The 18,605-nt window shown below is 39.8% G+C and overlaps 1 protein-coding gene across 1 annotated transcript in view; it reads left to right on the top strand.

The window, feature by feature from the left end:
* OSBPL11 (oxysterol binding protein like 11) overlaps positions 2,910–18,605 on the top strand; it is a 98,932-nt gene continuing 83,236 nt past the window's right edge. Inside the window, exon 1 of the mRNA XM_005675048.3 lies at positions 2,910–3,843. Within this exon, the coding sequence (XP_005675105.1) occupies positions 3,653–3,843 (191 nt within the window). The 5' untranslated portion in view covers positions 2,910–3,652. The remainder of the gene's footprint in view (positions 3,844–18,605) is intronic.

Below are 18,605 nucleotides of genomic sequence, written 5' to 3'. Positions count from 1 at the left end.
ATTTACTTTTTTACTTTGAGACATCACCAGATGGTCAATACTGAAATCATATTGATTATGTTCTTTGCAGCCAAAGATGAAGGAGCTCTATAAGCCAGAAAAACAAGACCTGGAGCTGACTTTGGTTCAGATCATGACTTCCTTATTGCAAAATTCAGGCTTAAGTTGAAGAAAGTAGGGAAAACCACTAGGTCATTCAGGTATGACCTAAATCAAATCCCTTATGATTATACAGTGGAGCTGATAAATTAAGGGATCAGATCTGGTAGATAGAGTGCCTAAAGAACTATGGATGGAGGTTTGTAACAGTGTACAGAAGGCAGTGACCAAAATCATCCCAAAGAAAAAGAAATGCAAGAACGCAAAGTGGTTGTCTGAGGAGGCTTTACAAATAGTTGAGGAAAGAAGAGACATGAAAGGCAAAGGAGAAAGTGAAAGCTATACCCAACTGAATGCAGAGTTCCAGAGAATAGCAAGGAGAGGTAAAAAGGCCTTCTTGAAAGAACAATGCAGGGAAATAGAAGAAAACAATAGAATGGGAAAGACTAGCGATCTCTTCAAGAAAATTGGAGATACCAAGGGAACATTTCATGCAAAGATGGGCACAAAACAGGACAGAAACAGTAAGAACCTAACAGAAGTAGAAGAGATTAAGAAGTGGCAAGAATACACAGAAGAAGTATACAAGAAAGGTCTTAATGACGCGGATAACCATGATGGAGTGGTCACTCACATAGAACTGGGCAACCTGGAGTGTGAAGTCAAGTGGGCCTTAGGAAGCATTACTACAAACAAAGCTAGTGGAGGTGATGGAATTCCAGTTGAGCTATTTCAAATCCTAAAAGATGATGCTGTTAAAGTGTTGCACCCAATATGCCAGCAAATTTGGAAAACTCAGCAGTGGACACAGGACTGGAAAAGTCACTTTTCATTCCAATCCCAAAGAAGAGCAATGACAAAGAATGTTCAAAGTACAGTACAACTGCAGTCATTTCACATGCTAGCAAGGTTATGCTGAAAATCCTTCAAGCTAGGCTTCAACAATACATGAACTGAAAACTTCCAGATGTACAAGCTGGGTTTTGAAAAGGCAGAGGAACCACAGATCAAATTGCCAACATTTGTTGGATCATGGAGAAAGCAAGGAAATTCCAGAAAAACATCTGCTTCACTATGATAAGACTTTGACTGTGTGCATCAAAACAAACTGTGGGAAATTCTTAAAGAGATGGAAGTACGAGACCACCTTGTTTGTCTCCTTAGAAACCTGTATGCAGGTCAAGAAGCAACAGTTAGAACTGCACATGGAACAACAGACTGGTTCAAAATTGGGAAACGAGTATGACAAGTTTTTTGTCATACTGTATATGTCACCCTGCTTATTTAACTTATATGCAGAGTACATCATGTGAAATGCCAGGTTGGATGAAACACAAGCTGGAATAAAGATTGCTGGGAGAAATCATCAACCTTATATATGCAGATGATACCACTCCATTGGCAGAAACAAAGAGGATCTAAAGAGCCTCTTGATGAAGGTGAAAGAGGAGAGTGAAAAAGCTGGCTTGAAATTCAACATTCAAAAAACTAAGACCATTGCTGAATCTGAAGCTCCAATACTTTGGCCACCTGATATGAAGAGCTAACTCATTGGAAAAGACCTTGATGCTGGGAATGATTGAAAGCAACAGAAGACATCGGAGGATATTAGATACCTTAACCAACTCAATGGACATGAATTTGAGCAAACTGTGGGAGACAGTGGAGTATAGAGGAGCCTAGAGTGCTGCAGTCCATGGAGTTGCAAAGAGTCGGAGACAACTTAGCTACTGAACAACAATACTACTTCTAGTGTTTCGCACATGGTATTCATTCAAAAGTCATGTTGTTAGAAACTGGAATTTACAATTAGAAAGAAAGAAAGTTTAGTCGCTCAGTCGTGTCCAACTCTTTGCGACCCCATGGACTGTAGCCTACCAGGCTCCTCTGTCCTTGGGATTTTCCAGGCAAGAGTACTGGAGTGGGTTGCCATTTCCTTCTCCAGAGGATCTTCCCAACCCAGGGATGGAATGCGGGTCTCCCGCATTGTAGGCAGACGCTTTACCGTCTGAGCCACCAGGGAAGTCCTAGAAGGAACTTTAGAAATCACCTAAACATTCTGATTTCATAGATACAAAAGTCTAGGCTTAAGGAGGGTGAAAGAGTTGTCTGAGGTCAGAAAGAACATTGTCCTTAGTCCCTAAGTTGTGTCCGACTGGACTCTTTTGAGATCCCATAGACTGTAGCCTGCCAGGTTCCTGTGTCCAGGGGATTTCCCAGGCAAGAATACTGGAGTGGGTTGCCATTTCCTCTTCCAGGCAGTCTTGGAGATCCAGGGATCAAAGCAGCATCTCCTGCATTGGTAGGTGGATTCTTTACTGCTGAGCCACTAGGGAAGACCCTCAGAATAACTAGTTTTGATTCTGAGAGCTCTAATTTCCATGATAGTTTCTTTTTCATTTATAATATTGATTTACCTTATGCCAATAAGGCTTTTTTTTTTAATTACTAAGATGAATTATTTTTTTAAAATTCCTTACAGAAATGACATTTTTCTAAGCTTTCTTCCTAAAATGCCTGGAATGGGCCCTCAAATGGAAGGCCTTGCCCAGGACAGGAAGGCCGCAAGACACCTTCATTAGGGCTCTAACTCCTTTTTTTCTGCCTTGTGGCTGACCCACTGCTCCTCCCTTCGCTGCCTGCCTCCTCCCATTCCTCGGAGTCCACCGCCCCAGCACCGCGATCCCCGAGGCTCCGCCCCCTTCAGGGCCGCGCGCCCTTCTCCAAGATGGCGCCAGTGGCCTCTGCTTTGGGGGAAGTGAGCTCACAATACTCCGGAAGGGAAGGCGGGAAGAGAGCGAGCGGGCGGGTGACCGGCTGTGGGGCTGTAGGGCTGTGGGTGGGGCGGTGGCCGCAGTTGTGGGTTTCACGTTTGGGCAGTAGCGAGGGTGAGGGACTCGTCCGCCTCTGGGAACCCGGTCGAGGGCCCAAGGCCGGGGGCGTTGGAGGAAATCGCCCCGAGCTGCTCGCCTCTGACTGGAGGCGCGGCGACCCTGGGAGCCGGCGTCCCGCCCCCGGCGGCCTCCTTCCCCGACCCTCTTCCCGGGCTGAGCGCGAGCCGCTCCAGCTCTGTCTCGAGAGCTGCTGTGGGAACCGCCGAGCGGGCTGGACTGAACCTTCCCCCTAAGGACCAGCTTGAGAAGAGGGAGCGAGGCGGGTCAGTCCGTCAGCCCAGAGGTCAGGCCGCGGGTTCCCGTCAGTGGTCCGTACTTCGCCCAGCCCTCCTGGCTAGGGTCCGCGACCTCCTCACGCCGTTTCTGCTCCTCCTTTGAGCATGCCACCAAGTCCTCTGGCAGGGTGATTTTTTTTTTTTTTCCTCCTTGCTTTTGTCCGGAAGGAGATATATATTTAAAGGACATCTGCCCTCTTCGCTGTCCTTCTCTTAAAAGTTTCCTTCAGGGGGAATGTTTGTATTCCTTCCCTGAACTATTTGATGATTACTGCTCCAGCCGCCCGCTAGTTTAGCAATTGGGAGCCCTTTCAGATCAGATCTTAAATCTTATCACTTACAAAACTACTCTACAGAGTTGTTTCTCCCGCCCAAGAAGGGCAGATGGACTTTGGAGTTAAGATGCAGGGAGGTGAACCAGTGTCAGCAATGAAAGTCTCAGAGAGCGAAGGAAGGCTGGAGGGCCTGGCCACCGCGGTGACCCCGAACAAGAACAGCGGCAACAGTGGCTGTGGGGGTGGAATCAGCAGCAGCAGTAGCAGCCGAGGTGGCAGTGCCAAAGGCTGGCAGTACAGGTATGGCCCTTTCTCCAAGGTGATTTCCTGAGGAGGGGGTGAGTATGCTGAAGTCTGCATTCCTGCAGTTGTTGAAGGGTTAGGTTTATGCAGTATATTCAGAAGTAACTAATACGTTTCATTTGGACTTGGGAGTCTCAGCTTTCATTAGCAAGATTTAATACATTTATTTGCCCATTCAACAAGTATTTATTGAAGGCCTTTAGGAGAACACATAAATGTATCCCTTAACTCCCTCTACTACCTAGAGTTAATTTTTCCTGTGATTTGAGTCTATACCCACTTTTGTTTTTTCCTATATTGTAATTTGTTTACAACAAGTCTGCCTCCCTTGCTTGCTTGTTGAAAGGGGGGGGGACTGTTTAACTACACTCTCTCCAGAGGCTAGCAAAATGCTTGGTGCTGAGAACTTGTTTGTCCAGTGATGGATGGAATCATTCAATCAGAAAAAGATTCTTGCCCTCATAGTATTTGTGATTTAGAAAGAGAGATGTGCATAAATAATTAAATACAGAGTATGTGTGTGCTCAGTCTTGTCTGTGTTTTTGTGACCCCGTGGACTGTAGCCTGCCAGACTCCTCTGTCCATGGAATTCTCCAGGCAAGAATACTGGAGTGGGTTGCCATTCCCATCTCTAGGGAATCTTCCCGATTCAGGGATCAAAATCATGTCTCGGCAGAAGTACAAACTCAACTCTACTCCAATACTCTAAACTAGTGAGGTGTTTCAGTTTGAGTTGATTAGGCCACTCACACCCCTCTGTCTTTGAGAGATTCTACATTTATTAATTTTCATTGATATGAATGAAAAACTGAAGGAACAGGAAGTGAGTGCTAGAGAAGTAATGGTAGTTTTTTGTTTTTGATAATGTATAGGATAAGTGAGCATAGCCATCCAGAATCTTTTTTTTTTAATTGAGAAATATTTGACATGTAACATTATATTAGGTTCAGGTGTACAACATAAAGATTTGATATTTGTATGTATTGTGGAATGATCACCACAATAGATCTAGTTAATGTGTGTCCCTGCACAGTTAATTTTTTTTTTATGAGAACTATCTTAGCAACTTTTAAATGCGTGATACAGTATTATCAACTGTAGTCATGATGCTGCACAGTACCTTTCCACATCTTACTTATTTTATAACGAAGTTTGTACCTTTTGATCACCTTCACCCGTTGTACCCACCCCTGACTCTGGCCGCCCTCAATCTGTTCTCTGTATTTATGAGTTTCGTTTTGTTTTTTAGATTCTACATATAAGGATTGTACAGTATTTGTCTTTTCTCTTTCTAACTTTTCTCACTTAGCATAATGCTATCAAAGTACATCCACCTTGTTGCAAATGGCAATATTTCCTTTTTTATGGCTGAATGATATTCCAGTGTGTGTATATATACCACATTTTATTTATCTACTCATCATTGTCCATTTGATGGACTCTGGTTGCTTCCATGTTTTGGCTTTTGTAAATAATACTGCAGCGAACTTGAAGTTTCAGATATATTTTCAAATTAGTGTTTTCCTTTCCTTCAGATGAATACCCGGAAGTGAAATTGCTGGATTATTCAGAATCTTAAGAATAAATGAATGAAATTGTAATATCCTTTGAAACTATAGGAATGAATTCTTAAATTTTGGTCAAGTGCCTTGTGCCTAGCTCTAGTCCTTTTTAGCCTTTGTGATGTTTGTAGTTGTGAAATTTGTATGAAATTTGGAAGAGATTAAAATCAAGATTTTGTGAAGGTCATACATTTATCATGAATAATATCCATATATATGAAATATACTTGGCTGTATTTACGTACAGAAATGTAGAAGATTATAACTTTTTATTGGTAAGTGATTATACGAAAGGAAAGGAAAGTTACTGTGAAATGTCTAGGCTCAGTTTTGGAATGCATGATACGTGTGTGTGTGTGTGTGTGTGTGTGTGTGTGTGTGTGTGTGTGTGGTTTAAGACTAACCATATAAAATTATCAATAACTTGGCAGGGTTATTTTGCTATAACTTAAGGAAGCAAGATAAAGTAATATTTCATGTAGCCAGAGGTCAGTCTTCTGACATCTTCAACTGTTTGAAACCCAATCTTTAACTGAATTGAAAAGTGAAACAGGTTTCTTAACACTGTCATAAAGCCATATACTTTATTCCCATACTTTGATTCAGGATTCTATTATCCCTTACTTAGGGTATTATTTAATGGTTATATAATTTTAAAACTAGAATCTGTTGAAAGCACAAAGGAAAAAAAGTTTTCAGGAAATGGCAGATGACAACATAGAACAGTCAAAGACTTGAAAAATTAACATGTAGCTATATTACTTCCTATTAATATAATTATAGTTACAATGACCTTGTCATCCAGGAGAGTACAATATGTTTAAGAAGGCAGACAACTGTATCATACAGTGGTGAACAATTTCAAGGAAAATGACTAAAAAAAATGCTTGTGTTGGGTAATTCAGTTATGTGGAACTCTTCCCCAGTGATGCAGATATATAGCGCATTACTACATTTACATACTGACATATACTTTTACTTAGATGAGGCTTGTTCAAAGCTAGTCTTTCAGCCTGTCTCTCAGTTGAATTTATCCCTTTATCCTGTGGGACATTAGTCAGTTTCCTTCATTGTCTTGTGTTACTTCTTCCCAGGCTTCTTCCTCTGAGGCCCAAAGTCTCTAGATTTAAAAAACAAAAACAATAATGAAAACTAATCTAAATCCTTTCCTCTTAAAAACAGTTTACCCTCAACTGCTTCCGTTTCCATAACCCTTATTTATTGCTTAACCCATGACAGTTGGCTCTGTCCTTACCAAGGATATGAGTAAAAAATGATGAATATTTTTAGATTCTTATTCCAACTTTATAAGATATGTGATATCTTTATAAGTGTATCTGTTACTATTCTTTTCTTGCCTTTTTTGACATTACTTTCTCTTAATTTCTCCTTTATTGCTCTAAGAGAAAGCACCAAGTCATGTCTGACTCCTGTGACTCCATGGATTGTAGCCTACCAGGCTCCACTGTCCATGGGATTCTCCAGGCAAGAATACTGGAGTGCGCTGTCATTTCCTTCTCCAGGGGATCTTCCTGACCTAGGAATTGAACCCAGGTCTCTCTCATTGCAGGCAGATTCTTTACTGACTGCTATGCTGGGAGCCCCTTTATTGCTCTAACTGTTGTCTAATTGCTCCTTTCTCACTTCTTTGCTTGGATCTTTTACTTTAGAAGCTGATATGTTGCTTTATCATCTCCATGTTTTCTGTTTTCTGTCTCATTCTCTTCCATGGCCTCACCAGCGCCCTCTGGAACTTGAGAGCCATGAATGCAACTGTGCTTACCTGTAACTTGCTACAATCTCATTTTAAACAATGGAGAGTTCAGGTTATGTCTTAGGGAGTGGTTGAAATTCAGTAAAGACTGTGTGATTCAGTGGCTTCCCAGGTGGCTCAGTGGTAAATAGTCTACCTGCCAGTGCAGGAGACACAGAGATGTGGGCTCTGTCCCAGGATTGGGAATGTCCCCTAGAATAGAGACGGTAAAACACTCCAGTATTCTTGCCTGGAAAATTCCATGGACAGAGGAGCCTGGCTAGCACAGACTTGTGCTCACGACTGAACAACTGAGCACATGCACTTGTGTTTCAGACACTGGGGTTTGGCTTTGCAGACTTAGAAGATTAATTGGCATAATGCTTTCACAGGTCATATATGTTGTAGCATATATCGTTACTTTATTCCTTTTTGTGGCTGAATAATATTCCATTTATGAATATACCACATTTTGCTAATCTGTTCATCAGTTTCCGTGTTGTGTATTATGAATAATGCTGCTTTGAATATTTGTGTTCAAGTTTTGCATGGACCTATGTTTTCATTTCTCTTGGATATATACCTAGGAGTAGAATTGTTGGGTTATAAGGTAATTGTTAACTGTTCAACTGTTTGTGAACCTGTTAGACCATTTTCCAAAGCTATTGCACCATCTTATCTTATCAGCAGTATATTAAGGTTTTAATTTCTTGACATTCTCATCAACACTTGTTACTGTCTGTCTTTTTGGTTTTAGCCATCCTAGTGGGTATGAAATGGCATCTCATTGTGGTTTTTGAATTGCATTTCCCTGATGACTAATAATGTTAAGTATCTTCATGTTCTTACTGGTTATTTGTCTGTCGTCTTTGGAGAAATGTGTATTCAGATCTTTTGGCCACTTTTAAAAAATTGAACTGGATAGTTGGTTTACAATACTGTGCTAGTCTCAAGTATACAGCAAAGTGTTGGATTCTTTTCCATTGTAGCTTATTCAGTTCAGTTCAGTTCAGTTCAGTCGCTCAGTCGTGTCCGACTCTTTGCGACCCCATGAATCGCAGCACGCCAGGCCTCCCTGTCCATCACCAACTCCTGGAGTTCACCCAGACTCATGTCCATCGAGTCAGTGATGCCATCCAGCCATCTCATCCTCTGTCATCCCCTTCTCCTCCTGCCCCCAATCCCTCCCAGCATCAGAGTCTTTTCCAATGAGTCAACTGTTCGCATGAGGTGGCCAAAGTACTGGAGTGTCAGCTTTAGCATCATTCCTTCCAAAGAAATCCCAGGGCTCATCTCCTTCAGAATGGACTGGTTGGATTTCCTTGCAGTCCAAGGGACTCTCAAGAGTCTTCTCCAACACCACAGTTCAAAAGCATCAATTCTTCGGCGCTCAGCCTTCTTCACAGTCCAACTCTCACATCCATACATGACTGCAGGAAAAACCATAGCCTTGACTAGACGGACCTTGGTTATTACAAGATACTAAATATAGTTCCCTGTGTTATGCAGCAGGTCCTTGCTGTTTATCTATTTTATATACAGCAATTTGTATCTGTTAATTCCAAACTCCTAATTTATCCCTTACCCCTTTCCCCTTTGGTAATCACAAATTTGTTTTTAGTGTCTGTGAGTCTATTTATATCTTGTAAATAAGTTCCTTTGTGTCTTTTTTTAGATTCCACATATGAGTGGTATATGGTATTTGTCTTTCTCTGACTTATTTCATTTACTATGTTAAAGTCTAGGTACATCCATGTTGCTGCAGATGGCATTATTTTTTTGCTGAGTAGTATTCTACTGTGTGTGTTTGTATTACATCTTCTTTATACATTCACCTATATCAGTGGACATTTAGGTTGCTTCCATGTCTTGATTATTATAAATAGTGCTGCTGTGAACATTGGGTGCATCTGTCTCTTTGAGTTAGAGTGTTCATCTTTTCCAGATATATGCCTAGGAGTGAGATTGCTTGATCATATGGTAACTCTATTTTTAGTTTTTTAAGGCACCTCCATACTGTTTTCTAGAGTGGCTGTACCAGTTTGTATCCTCACCAACAGTAGGAGGATTCCTTTTTCTCCACAGCCTCTCCAGCATTTATTATTTGTAGACTTTTTGTTGATATCTTTGGCCATTTTAAAATTGGATTATTTATCTTTTTATTATTGAGTTGTCATGGTTCTTTGTGTATTCTGTGAACAATGCCCTTATCAGATATTGATTTGCAAGTATTTTTCCCACTTGTGGGTTGTCTTTTCACTTCTTTTTTTTTTTTTTTTGCCAAGCCACAGGGCTTGTGGGGTCTTAATTCCCCAACCAGGGATTGAATTTAGGCCCATGGCAGACCACTGGACCACCGTGGAATTCTGGTCTTTTCACTTTCTTGATGAAATTATTTGTAGCACAGAAGCTTTTAATTTTCATGAAGGCCCGTGTGTTTTTTCTTTTTTTGCTTATGCTTGGTATCACATTTAAGAAATCGTTGCCAATGCCAAGGTCGCAAAGATTTGCACGTATATTTTTGTCTAAGAGTTTTAAATTTTTGAACTTACGTTTAGGTCTCTGATCCATTTTGAACTCATCTTTCTTTATGATTAATTTTATTTTTTCTCATGTTAAATACCTGCTTATATCTTCTCATTTTTTATTAATATATTTGAAGTTTATTTTAAATATTCCATGTTAATACTTTTGCTAGTTAATATTTTTAATATCAGTAATACTGTAAACTATTATTACTTTGTTGATAGAATACAGTGAAATGTTTACCTTACATACTTGTCCCAGCCACCCATGTTCCCTCCCTGGAGGCACTACCTTTTACTGATTTCTTCACTATCATTTCAGAAAATTTATATTAGTTTTTTATGTAACAAATACGTAACTACATATATCTTAGTTTTGTATGGTTAAATATTTTTCTATGCTTGCTGCAGAGATTTTCCTGATCTTTGTATTTTAATCTATTACATTTTTCCAGTCATATAGAAAACCTGTATAAATCAAACTTTTACTCTTTTTTCTTTTACTTCAAATTATAGAAATTATAAATATTTGTTTTCATGTAGTTTTAAGATAATCTGGTAGTTTTATATTTAATTTTTTAATCTGCCTAGAATTTATTTAGAAATATGAGATAGTGTGTTTGTTATCTATTATTGTGCTACAAATTAACCCCAAATGTAGTGTATTGAAACAGCAGTGTTTTTTTAATCTCACAGTGTCTGTGGGTCAGTAATATTGGTGCAGTACTGCTGGGTTCTCTGCCTCTGGGTCTTTCACAAGGCTATAGTCATCTTGAGGCTCAGCTGGGAAGGATCCACATCCTGGCTCATTCATGTTTTGGCACAATTCATTCATTTGGCACAATTCATGTTTTGGCACAATTCATTTATTTTGGCTTTTTGGAAACAGATCCCAGTTCCTCATGAGATGACCACTGGTGGCTTTCTTTGGTTTTTAGCCACATGGACCTCTCCATGGAGTATCTTACAACTTGGCAGCTTGTTTCGTCAGAGTGAGGAAGTGAAAAGAGAGTGCTAGCAAGAAGGAAGTCAGTCTTTCGTAACCTAGACATGGAAGTGAAGTCACATCACTTTTCACTATTCATTAAGAAAAAGATGAGGTTTAGCCCACACAAAGGTGTGAATACCAACAGGTAGGGATCAATGGGAGCCATGCAATAAGGTGTGCGTCATAAATATTAATATGAATGGATTCATCTGTGATTGAGGTAGATTTGACAGCTACACCACTGGAAGTTTGTCTCTTCAGCTGAGAATTGGGGGATGAATTTGATCTTTGGGGAATAAGAGGAACTACTTGGAAATCAGTTGTCATGACCCAGACATTTGATAATAAGGAAAATGTGCTGGTAGGCTGAAAAAGAAGGGAATCATTAGAGGAAGAGTGACAGAGCTTGGTGGTTGATTGGGTGATTAGGTGGAAGGTAGTAGAGGGAAAGGAAGTAAAAATTGACTTCAGTTATCCAGGTACAAAACTTTGAGAAGTCTGTACTAGGAGAAACAGATTTTTGAGAGTCACATGATACATTTGCTTTTGGGTAAACTGAGCTTAAGTTGCCAGAATGTTTAAGTGACTTAGAGATATGGGGCATTAGAAATGTAGATAATTGCCTTTGTAGTATCCAGAATGTTCTCTCTTTTATTATCGCATTTAATCCTCTTGGTATTCCCATTTAGGTTACAAATGGTTGTTCAAGCTCCTACAGATGCCACAACCTCCTCTACCTATTACTTGGGGCCCCTGGATCAGAGACCCTCAATATGAGGGTTAGGAGAATATGCTGCCTCAACAATTTAGGGACAATGCCCCTTCCCAGAAAGTAGTCTAAATAAGTTGGCCAAGGTTATATAGCTAGTAAATGAGAGAACTTTTATTCCCAGGGAGCTGTTTGCCTAAAGATATTAAAAGTAGATGAGCTCTCTAAAGGAATGAATAATTACTGATGAAGAATTAGTTTAGGACGTGGAAGCTTCTTCATTGCCTTTTCATATTGCTCATGGGGTTCTCTCAGCCAGAATTCAGGAGTGGTTTCCCGTTCCCTCTTACAGTGGACCACATTTTGTCAGGACTCTCTACTATAACCTGTCTTGGGTGGCCCTGCACGGCATGGCTTATAGCTTCATCGAGTTATGCAAGCCCCTTCGCCATGACAGGGCTGTGACCATGATGCAAAGAGCACTCATTGGAAAAGACCCTGCTGCCGGGGAAGATTGAGGGCAAAAGGAGAATAGGGCAGCAGAGGATGAGATAACTGGTTGGGTAGCATCACCGACTCAACGGGCATGAATTTGAGCAAACTCTGGGAGATAGTGAAGGAAGGACAGGGAAGCCCGGCATACTTCAGTCCATGGGGTTACAAAGAGGTGGACGTGATTAGCGATTGAACAACAACAAAAGTTTCATCATTTACTAGTGTTGTAACTCATGCAGCAAATAGTTTTGAGTCTTTTCCATGTATGAAGCTCTCTGTTAGTTAATTCTAAAATAATGTATGCTCTCAGAACAGTGGAAATAGGGACCCCAAGGCTTATTTTGGGAGGATCATGAAAAAGGATCAGAAAAGGGAAGAGCCTCAACTATATTTGCAAAATATTAATGTGAACTTTTTCAAAACCAAAGCTGAGAAGTGTGTTTATTAGCCTTAAAACTTCTTTCCAGAGTAATTTATACTCATATGATTTATATTCAGTATTTAAAATGAAAATAGATTTCTTAATTCTAGATCCTTCCTTCCTTTTTCATAGTAAATGTTCAAAGTTTATAAAATGTGTATGGTTCCTTTATTTTTCTTCTTGTCAGCTTTCAGAAAAATGTACAAATCTGCAAATCTGCCACTTTTTTATTTAAAATGGAGAGAAGAGAACTATCCAGAGGAGGAACTGAAAAGCAAATTGGGGCATATGATGGGCCTGCTTTTTCTTATTTTGGACTCCTGTGCTAGCCGCTGCTGCTGCTAAGTCGCTTGTCGTGTCCAACTCTGTGCGACCCCACAGATGGCAGCCTACCAGGCTCCTCCATCTCTGGGGTTCTCCAGGCAAGAACACTGGAGTGGGTTGCCGTTTCCTTCCTGTTAACAAACAGATCTCTTTGTTAGAAAAGAGTATGCTAACATTAGCAAATAGTATACATTTCAGTAGATGGGGTAGAAGTCTGCAAATACATAGAAATAATTTTTGTGGTCAGATCTGGTGTCTTCCACTCTAAATACTCTGTTACAGGGAAAAGTACCCATTTGCAAATGGGGAAATGACATTTGCCTAAATATAACCTAGTGTTTGCTGTCTTTGAGATTTTTACCACTTTTGAGGTTGATTTGAAGAAAAAGTCATAAACGTTTGCTTTTTTCCTCTAAAGGTTAAAGGAAAGTTGAATATGTATTTCTGTATCCTAGTATTTGTTTTGTTTTGTTTTTCTTGTCTGAAGTCTGCTACAGCTGATAACAAGGGGAAGACAGCTTACAGGCGTAAAACTGAGAACAGTAATAATACTGTTGCAGAAATCTAGTGAGAACTCTACCAAGCCTTGAACAAGATTTGGTTATACTATACTGTGATTTCTTATATTTTTGCTTTATGAGTTTAAATATAGTCTATTTGAGTTCATATTTCTCGAGAAGTTATGCTTATTAAAACTATACAAACAACTTAATGTTAGAACACACAAATTAGTCTTTTTGGTATTTTCTGAATGTCATGTAGTTTAGGCCCCAGAGGTAATTGCCTGTCAAATAGACTTGTGGGAAATTATGTCTCTTGTTTTTGCTTTTGAAAATAGTAGAGATAACAGGCCCCATGGTGTAATGGTTAGCACTCTGAAAATAGTGGAGAATATTCTTAATGTAAGTTATACTACTTTGAGAGAGGGAACATCTTTCCTAGCTAAGAGTCTTCCACTGTACAGATTTTGTTTAATCAAATAATTTGTGTTCAGACTTGTTCAGGTATAACTTAAAACTAAATTGCTTAATTAAAAAAGTTGCATTAGCGTTTTGACATTGCTATCTGGGTTTTTAAGAAAATTTTAGAGCAATTTAGTTTCTAGTGAAAAAAAAAAGATTTTCTTGTTGGTTAATTAGGTATTGCAACAAAGCATTATTTCCTACTCAGTCTCCCCTTCCTTGAGTTCCCCTGCTTTTTCACTTTGCTTCCATTGCTATTCTTGAGGTTGGCTGGAAAGTCCGTGGAGGGGTAGACTGAAGCCTGTGGTTGCTACTGGCTGTAGCTGGAAACCCTAGTCAAGAGGGATAGAAGGAAGAGAAAATTAGAAATGGAACAAGAGGTAAAACAGGGATGGAAAAAGGACATAGAAAAGAGAGATAGACCAAGGGAGAAAGACGGAGAGATGGAAGAAAGGGACAGAATGAAAATGATGTAAGTGATGAGATGAAATGCCACTAACAGTTGCTTCTGAAACAGGTTTCCTATCCTTGATATAAGAGGCCTTTTTAATGTAGTGCCTGAGCCTGTACTCTCAGTTCTATAAAGAATAAGGTGTTTATCAATTTTGTAGATATTTCACATATTTATAACTAACATAAATGAAAAATATTCTAAATCTAATTTTGGAGAATAGGTAATATGTTCATTTGATCCAGGAGAAAAAAAAGATTTGTAATGAAAATCTTTCCACCTGATCTCCACCTGCTTAGGACTCCTCTCACCTAAAAATAGAGGGTAAACACTTGGTTTTTTGTGTACTTTCAGAGATTTTTTTTTTTTTTAAGAATTAAGTAAATACAATATACATTTGCTCCACTTTTAATTTTACCACAAATGGTATCAAACTATGTATATGTATGTAGTATTAGTTTAGGCTTTCATAACAAAAATGCTGTACTCTGAATGGCTTAAACAACATAAATTTAATTTCTCACAACTATGAAGGCAGGAAGTTTTGAGATCAGGGTGCCAGCATTGTCAGGTTCTGCTGAGGGCTCTTTTCCAGGTTTTCCGGTGGTCTTCTCACTGTGTGCTTACATGGTAGAGACAGAGGGGTGGGAGAGAGCTCTCTGGTGTTTCTTTTAAAGGCACGAATCTCATTATAGGGGCCCCAGTCTATACCTGAGTATCTCCCAAAGGCCCCATCTCTGAAAACCATCATAGTGGGGGTTAGGACTTTACCATATGGATTTTGGAGAGACACAATTCAGTCTACCTTTAATAAGCTCCCTATTGATGGACATTTGTTTTCCCCCTTGCAAGCATATGAATATATCTGTGGGAAAAATACCCAGAGGTTGGACTTCCTGAATCAGTAAGTATCAAAATTATAATTTTGATAGTAGTTATTACCAGATTTCTCCTCATTGGGTTGTACAGTGGCAGTGATTGAGTGCTTGTTTCCCATCAGCCTTATCAGTGTAATGTGTTATTAGACTGGCAAAAATCTAAAAATTTAATAGGTTAAAAAATGGTATTTCAGGATAGTTTTAATTTGATTCTTTTTTATTAAGAGTGAAGTTTTAGCATGAAATTCTGAGTGGGATTTTATTCTGTTTTGCTATCATTGTAAATAGTGAATCAATTTATTAATAGATCAGCAGTTGGGAAATTTCTGTATAAAATATACTTATGCCTTTAACATTTTTGTTTTTATTATTATATTCTTGGTAACCAGAGACATGGTTTCATTTTAGAGTATACCTTATATATTTTGAAGTTATATTTTTAAAATTTCACGTGATTTTATAGCTATACAAGATGCAGAATCATTTGATTATACAAATTTGTAATTGGAGGTGATCTACTTCCTAGAAATGGGAAGCTTGAAGATTTGCCACCAAAAATTATGATGAAACTATTATAAAAAAAAAAAGATTTCTTTTTTTGGCCTCTCCACGAGGCATGTGGAGAGGGTTCCCCGACCAAGGATCAAATCTGACCCCTTGACAGTAAGCGTGTGGAGTCCTAACCACTGGACTGCCAGAGAATTCCCAGATGTTTCTTTTATTTCTGTAATAGAGTGAGCTTTAAATTTTTCTTTGTTGATTTTTGAATAACTTACAGGTTCCTTAAGGTAAAAAACTTGAGAGTTTGAATTTGTCGTTAAGTAGTGTAAAATTTTCAAAAGAATCAACTCTTTAGTCAGGTTATATATATAAATGAAAAACACCTTTTCTTGGAGCTTCTTCTGTGGTTGTCACCATTTTTCTCCTTTTTAATTCAAGTATGGAGGAAGGGAAATGGTTTTTTGTTATTTCTTTTTACATTCAATTTAGAAAGAGTTGGACATGACTGAAGTGACTTAGCTTAGCTTTAGCACAAGGAAAGAGGAGAAGGCAATGGCAGCCCACCCCAGTACTCTCGCCTGGAAACTCCCAGGGACGGAGGAGCCTGGTAGGCTGTGGTCCATGGGGTCGCTAGGAGTCGGACACAACTGAGCGACTTCACTTTCACTTTTCCTTTCATGCATTGGAGAAGGAAATGGCAACCCACTCCACTGTTCTTGCCTGGAGAATCCCAGGGATGGGGGAGCCTGGTGGGCTGCCGTCTATGGGGTCGCACAGAGTCGGACATGACTGAAGTGACTTAGCAGCAGCACAAGGGAAGAATGTATTCTTTCTTGAATTATGCTGAACAGGCAAAATTTCAATGTGTGTTTTTGGAATTAAAGCTAGAGAGAGGTACATAACAAAAGTATAGAGAATAGATATTCAGATAGGGAGAGGATAGCAGGGACTTTTAGTATCCTGCTATTCTCTTGTTCTGTAGTGTCCAAGTCTTATTGAAATGGCTACTATGAAGACTTTTTGAGAGTTTATGGGGTGTAAGTAAATGCTACTATGTGAACAAGATATTGTGCTAGAAAAATAATGTCTACTTTTCTCTAAAAATTTTCAATGTGAAATATGTTGCTCTTACATGCAAACTGTACTTTTGAAATGACAATTTTCTGTTGAGAAAAACCTTTGGAATTTTGAGTGATGAGTAATGTACACACATTTTAGATTGAAAAGATCATCTAACACATGAGAAAGCTGACAGAGAATTTAAGTGATTTGGCCAGTGTCACTCGTGGCATTCAGTCAGTCAGTCAGTTCAGTCGCTCAGTAGTGTCCGACTCTTTGCGACCTCATGAATCACAGCACGCCAGGCCTCCCTGTCCATCACCAACTCCCGGAGTTTACCCAAACTCATGTCCATTGAGTCAGTGATGCCATCCAGCCATCTCATCCTCTGTCGTCCCCTTCTCCTCCTGCCCCCAATCCCTCCCAGCATCAGAGTCTTTTCCAATGAGTCAACTCTTTGCATGAGGTGGCCAAAGTACTGGAGTGTCAGCTTTAGCATCATTCCTTCCAAAGAAATCCCAGGGCTCATCTCCTTCAGAATGGACTGGTTGGATCTCCTTGCAGTCCAAGGGACTCTCAAGAGTCTTCTCCAACCTGACAGTTCAGAAGCATCAATTCTTCGGCGCTCAGCCTTCTTCACAGTCCAACTCTCACATCCATACATGACCTTTGGAAAAACCATAGCCTTGACTACATGGACCTTTGTTGGCAAAGTAATGTCTCTGGTTTTGAATATGCTGACTAGGTTGGTCATAACTTTCCTTCCAAGGAGTAATCGACTTTTAATTTCATGGCTGCAGTCACCATCTGCAGTGATTTTGGAGCCCAGAAAAATAAAGTCTGACACGGTTTCCACTGTTTCCCCATCTATTTCCCATGAAGTGATGGGACCGGATGCCATGATCTTCGTTTTCTGAATGTTGAGCTTTACGTCAACTTTTTCACTCTCCACTTTCACTTTCATGAAGAGGCTTTTTAGTTCCTCTTCACTTTCTGCCATAAGGGTGGTGTCGTCTGCATATCTGAGGTTATTGATATTTCTCCTGGCAATCTTGATTCCAGCTTGTGTTTCTTCCAGTCCAGCATTTCTCATGATGTACTCTGCATAGAAGTTAAATAAGCAGGGTGACAACATACAGCCTTGACGTGCTCCTTTTCCTATTTGGAACCAGTCTGTTGTTCCACGTCCAGTTCTAACTGCTGCTTCCTAACCTGCATACAGATTTCTCAAGAGGCAGGTCAGGTGGTCTGGTATTCCCATCTCTTTCAGAATTTTCCACAGTTTATTGTGATCCACACAGTCAAAGGCTTTGGCATAGTCAGTAAAGCAGAAATAGATGTTTTAATGGAACTCTCTTGCTTTTTCCATGATCCAGAGGATGTTGGCAATTTGATCTCTGGTTCCTCTGCCTTTTCTAAAACCAGCTTGAACATCTGGAGTTCACGGTTCACATATTGCTGAAGCCTGGCTTGGAGAATTTTGAGCATTACTTTACTAGCATGTGAGATGAGTGCAATTATGTGGTAGTTTCAACATTCCTTGGCATTGCCTTTCTTTGGGGTTGGAATGAAAACTGACCTTTTCCAGTCCTGTGGCCACTGCTGAGTTTTCCAAATTTGTTGGCGTATTGAGGGCAGCACTTTCACAGCATCATCTTTCAGGATTTGAAACAGCTCAACTGGAATTCCATCACCTCCACTAGCTTTGTTTGTAGCGATGCTTTCCAAGGCCCACATGACTTCACATTCCAGGATATCTGGCTCTACATTAGTGATCACACCATCATGATTATCTGGGTCGTGAAGCTCTTTTTTGTACAGTTCTTCTGTGTATTCTTGCCACCTCTTCCTAATATCCTCTGCTTCTGTTAGTTCCAGACCATTTCTGTCCTTTATTGAGCCCATCTTTACAAGAAATGTTCCCTTGGTATCTCTAATTTTCTTGAAGAGATCTCTAGTCTTTCCCATTCTATTCTTTTCCTCTATTTCTTTGCATTGATCGCTAAAGAAGGCTTTCTTATCTCTTCTTGCTATTCTCTGGAACTCTGCATTCAGATGCTTATATCTTTCCTTTTCTCCTTTGCTTCTCGCCTCTCTTCTTTTCACAGCTATTTGTAAGGCCTCCCCAGAC

The sequence above is a fragment of the Capra hircus genome, chromosome 1 (assembly GCF_001704415.2).
Source record: "Capra hircus breed San Clemente chromosome 1, ASM170441v1, whole genome shotgun sequence".
NCBI lineage: Eukaryota > Metazoa > Chordata > Mammalia > Artiodactyla > Bovidae > Capra > Capra hircus.
This window is presented reverse-complemented; position numbering and strand designations above follow the sequence as displayed.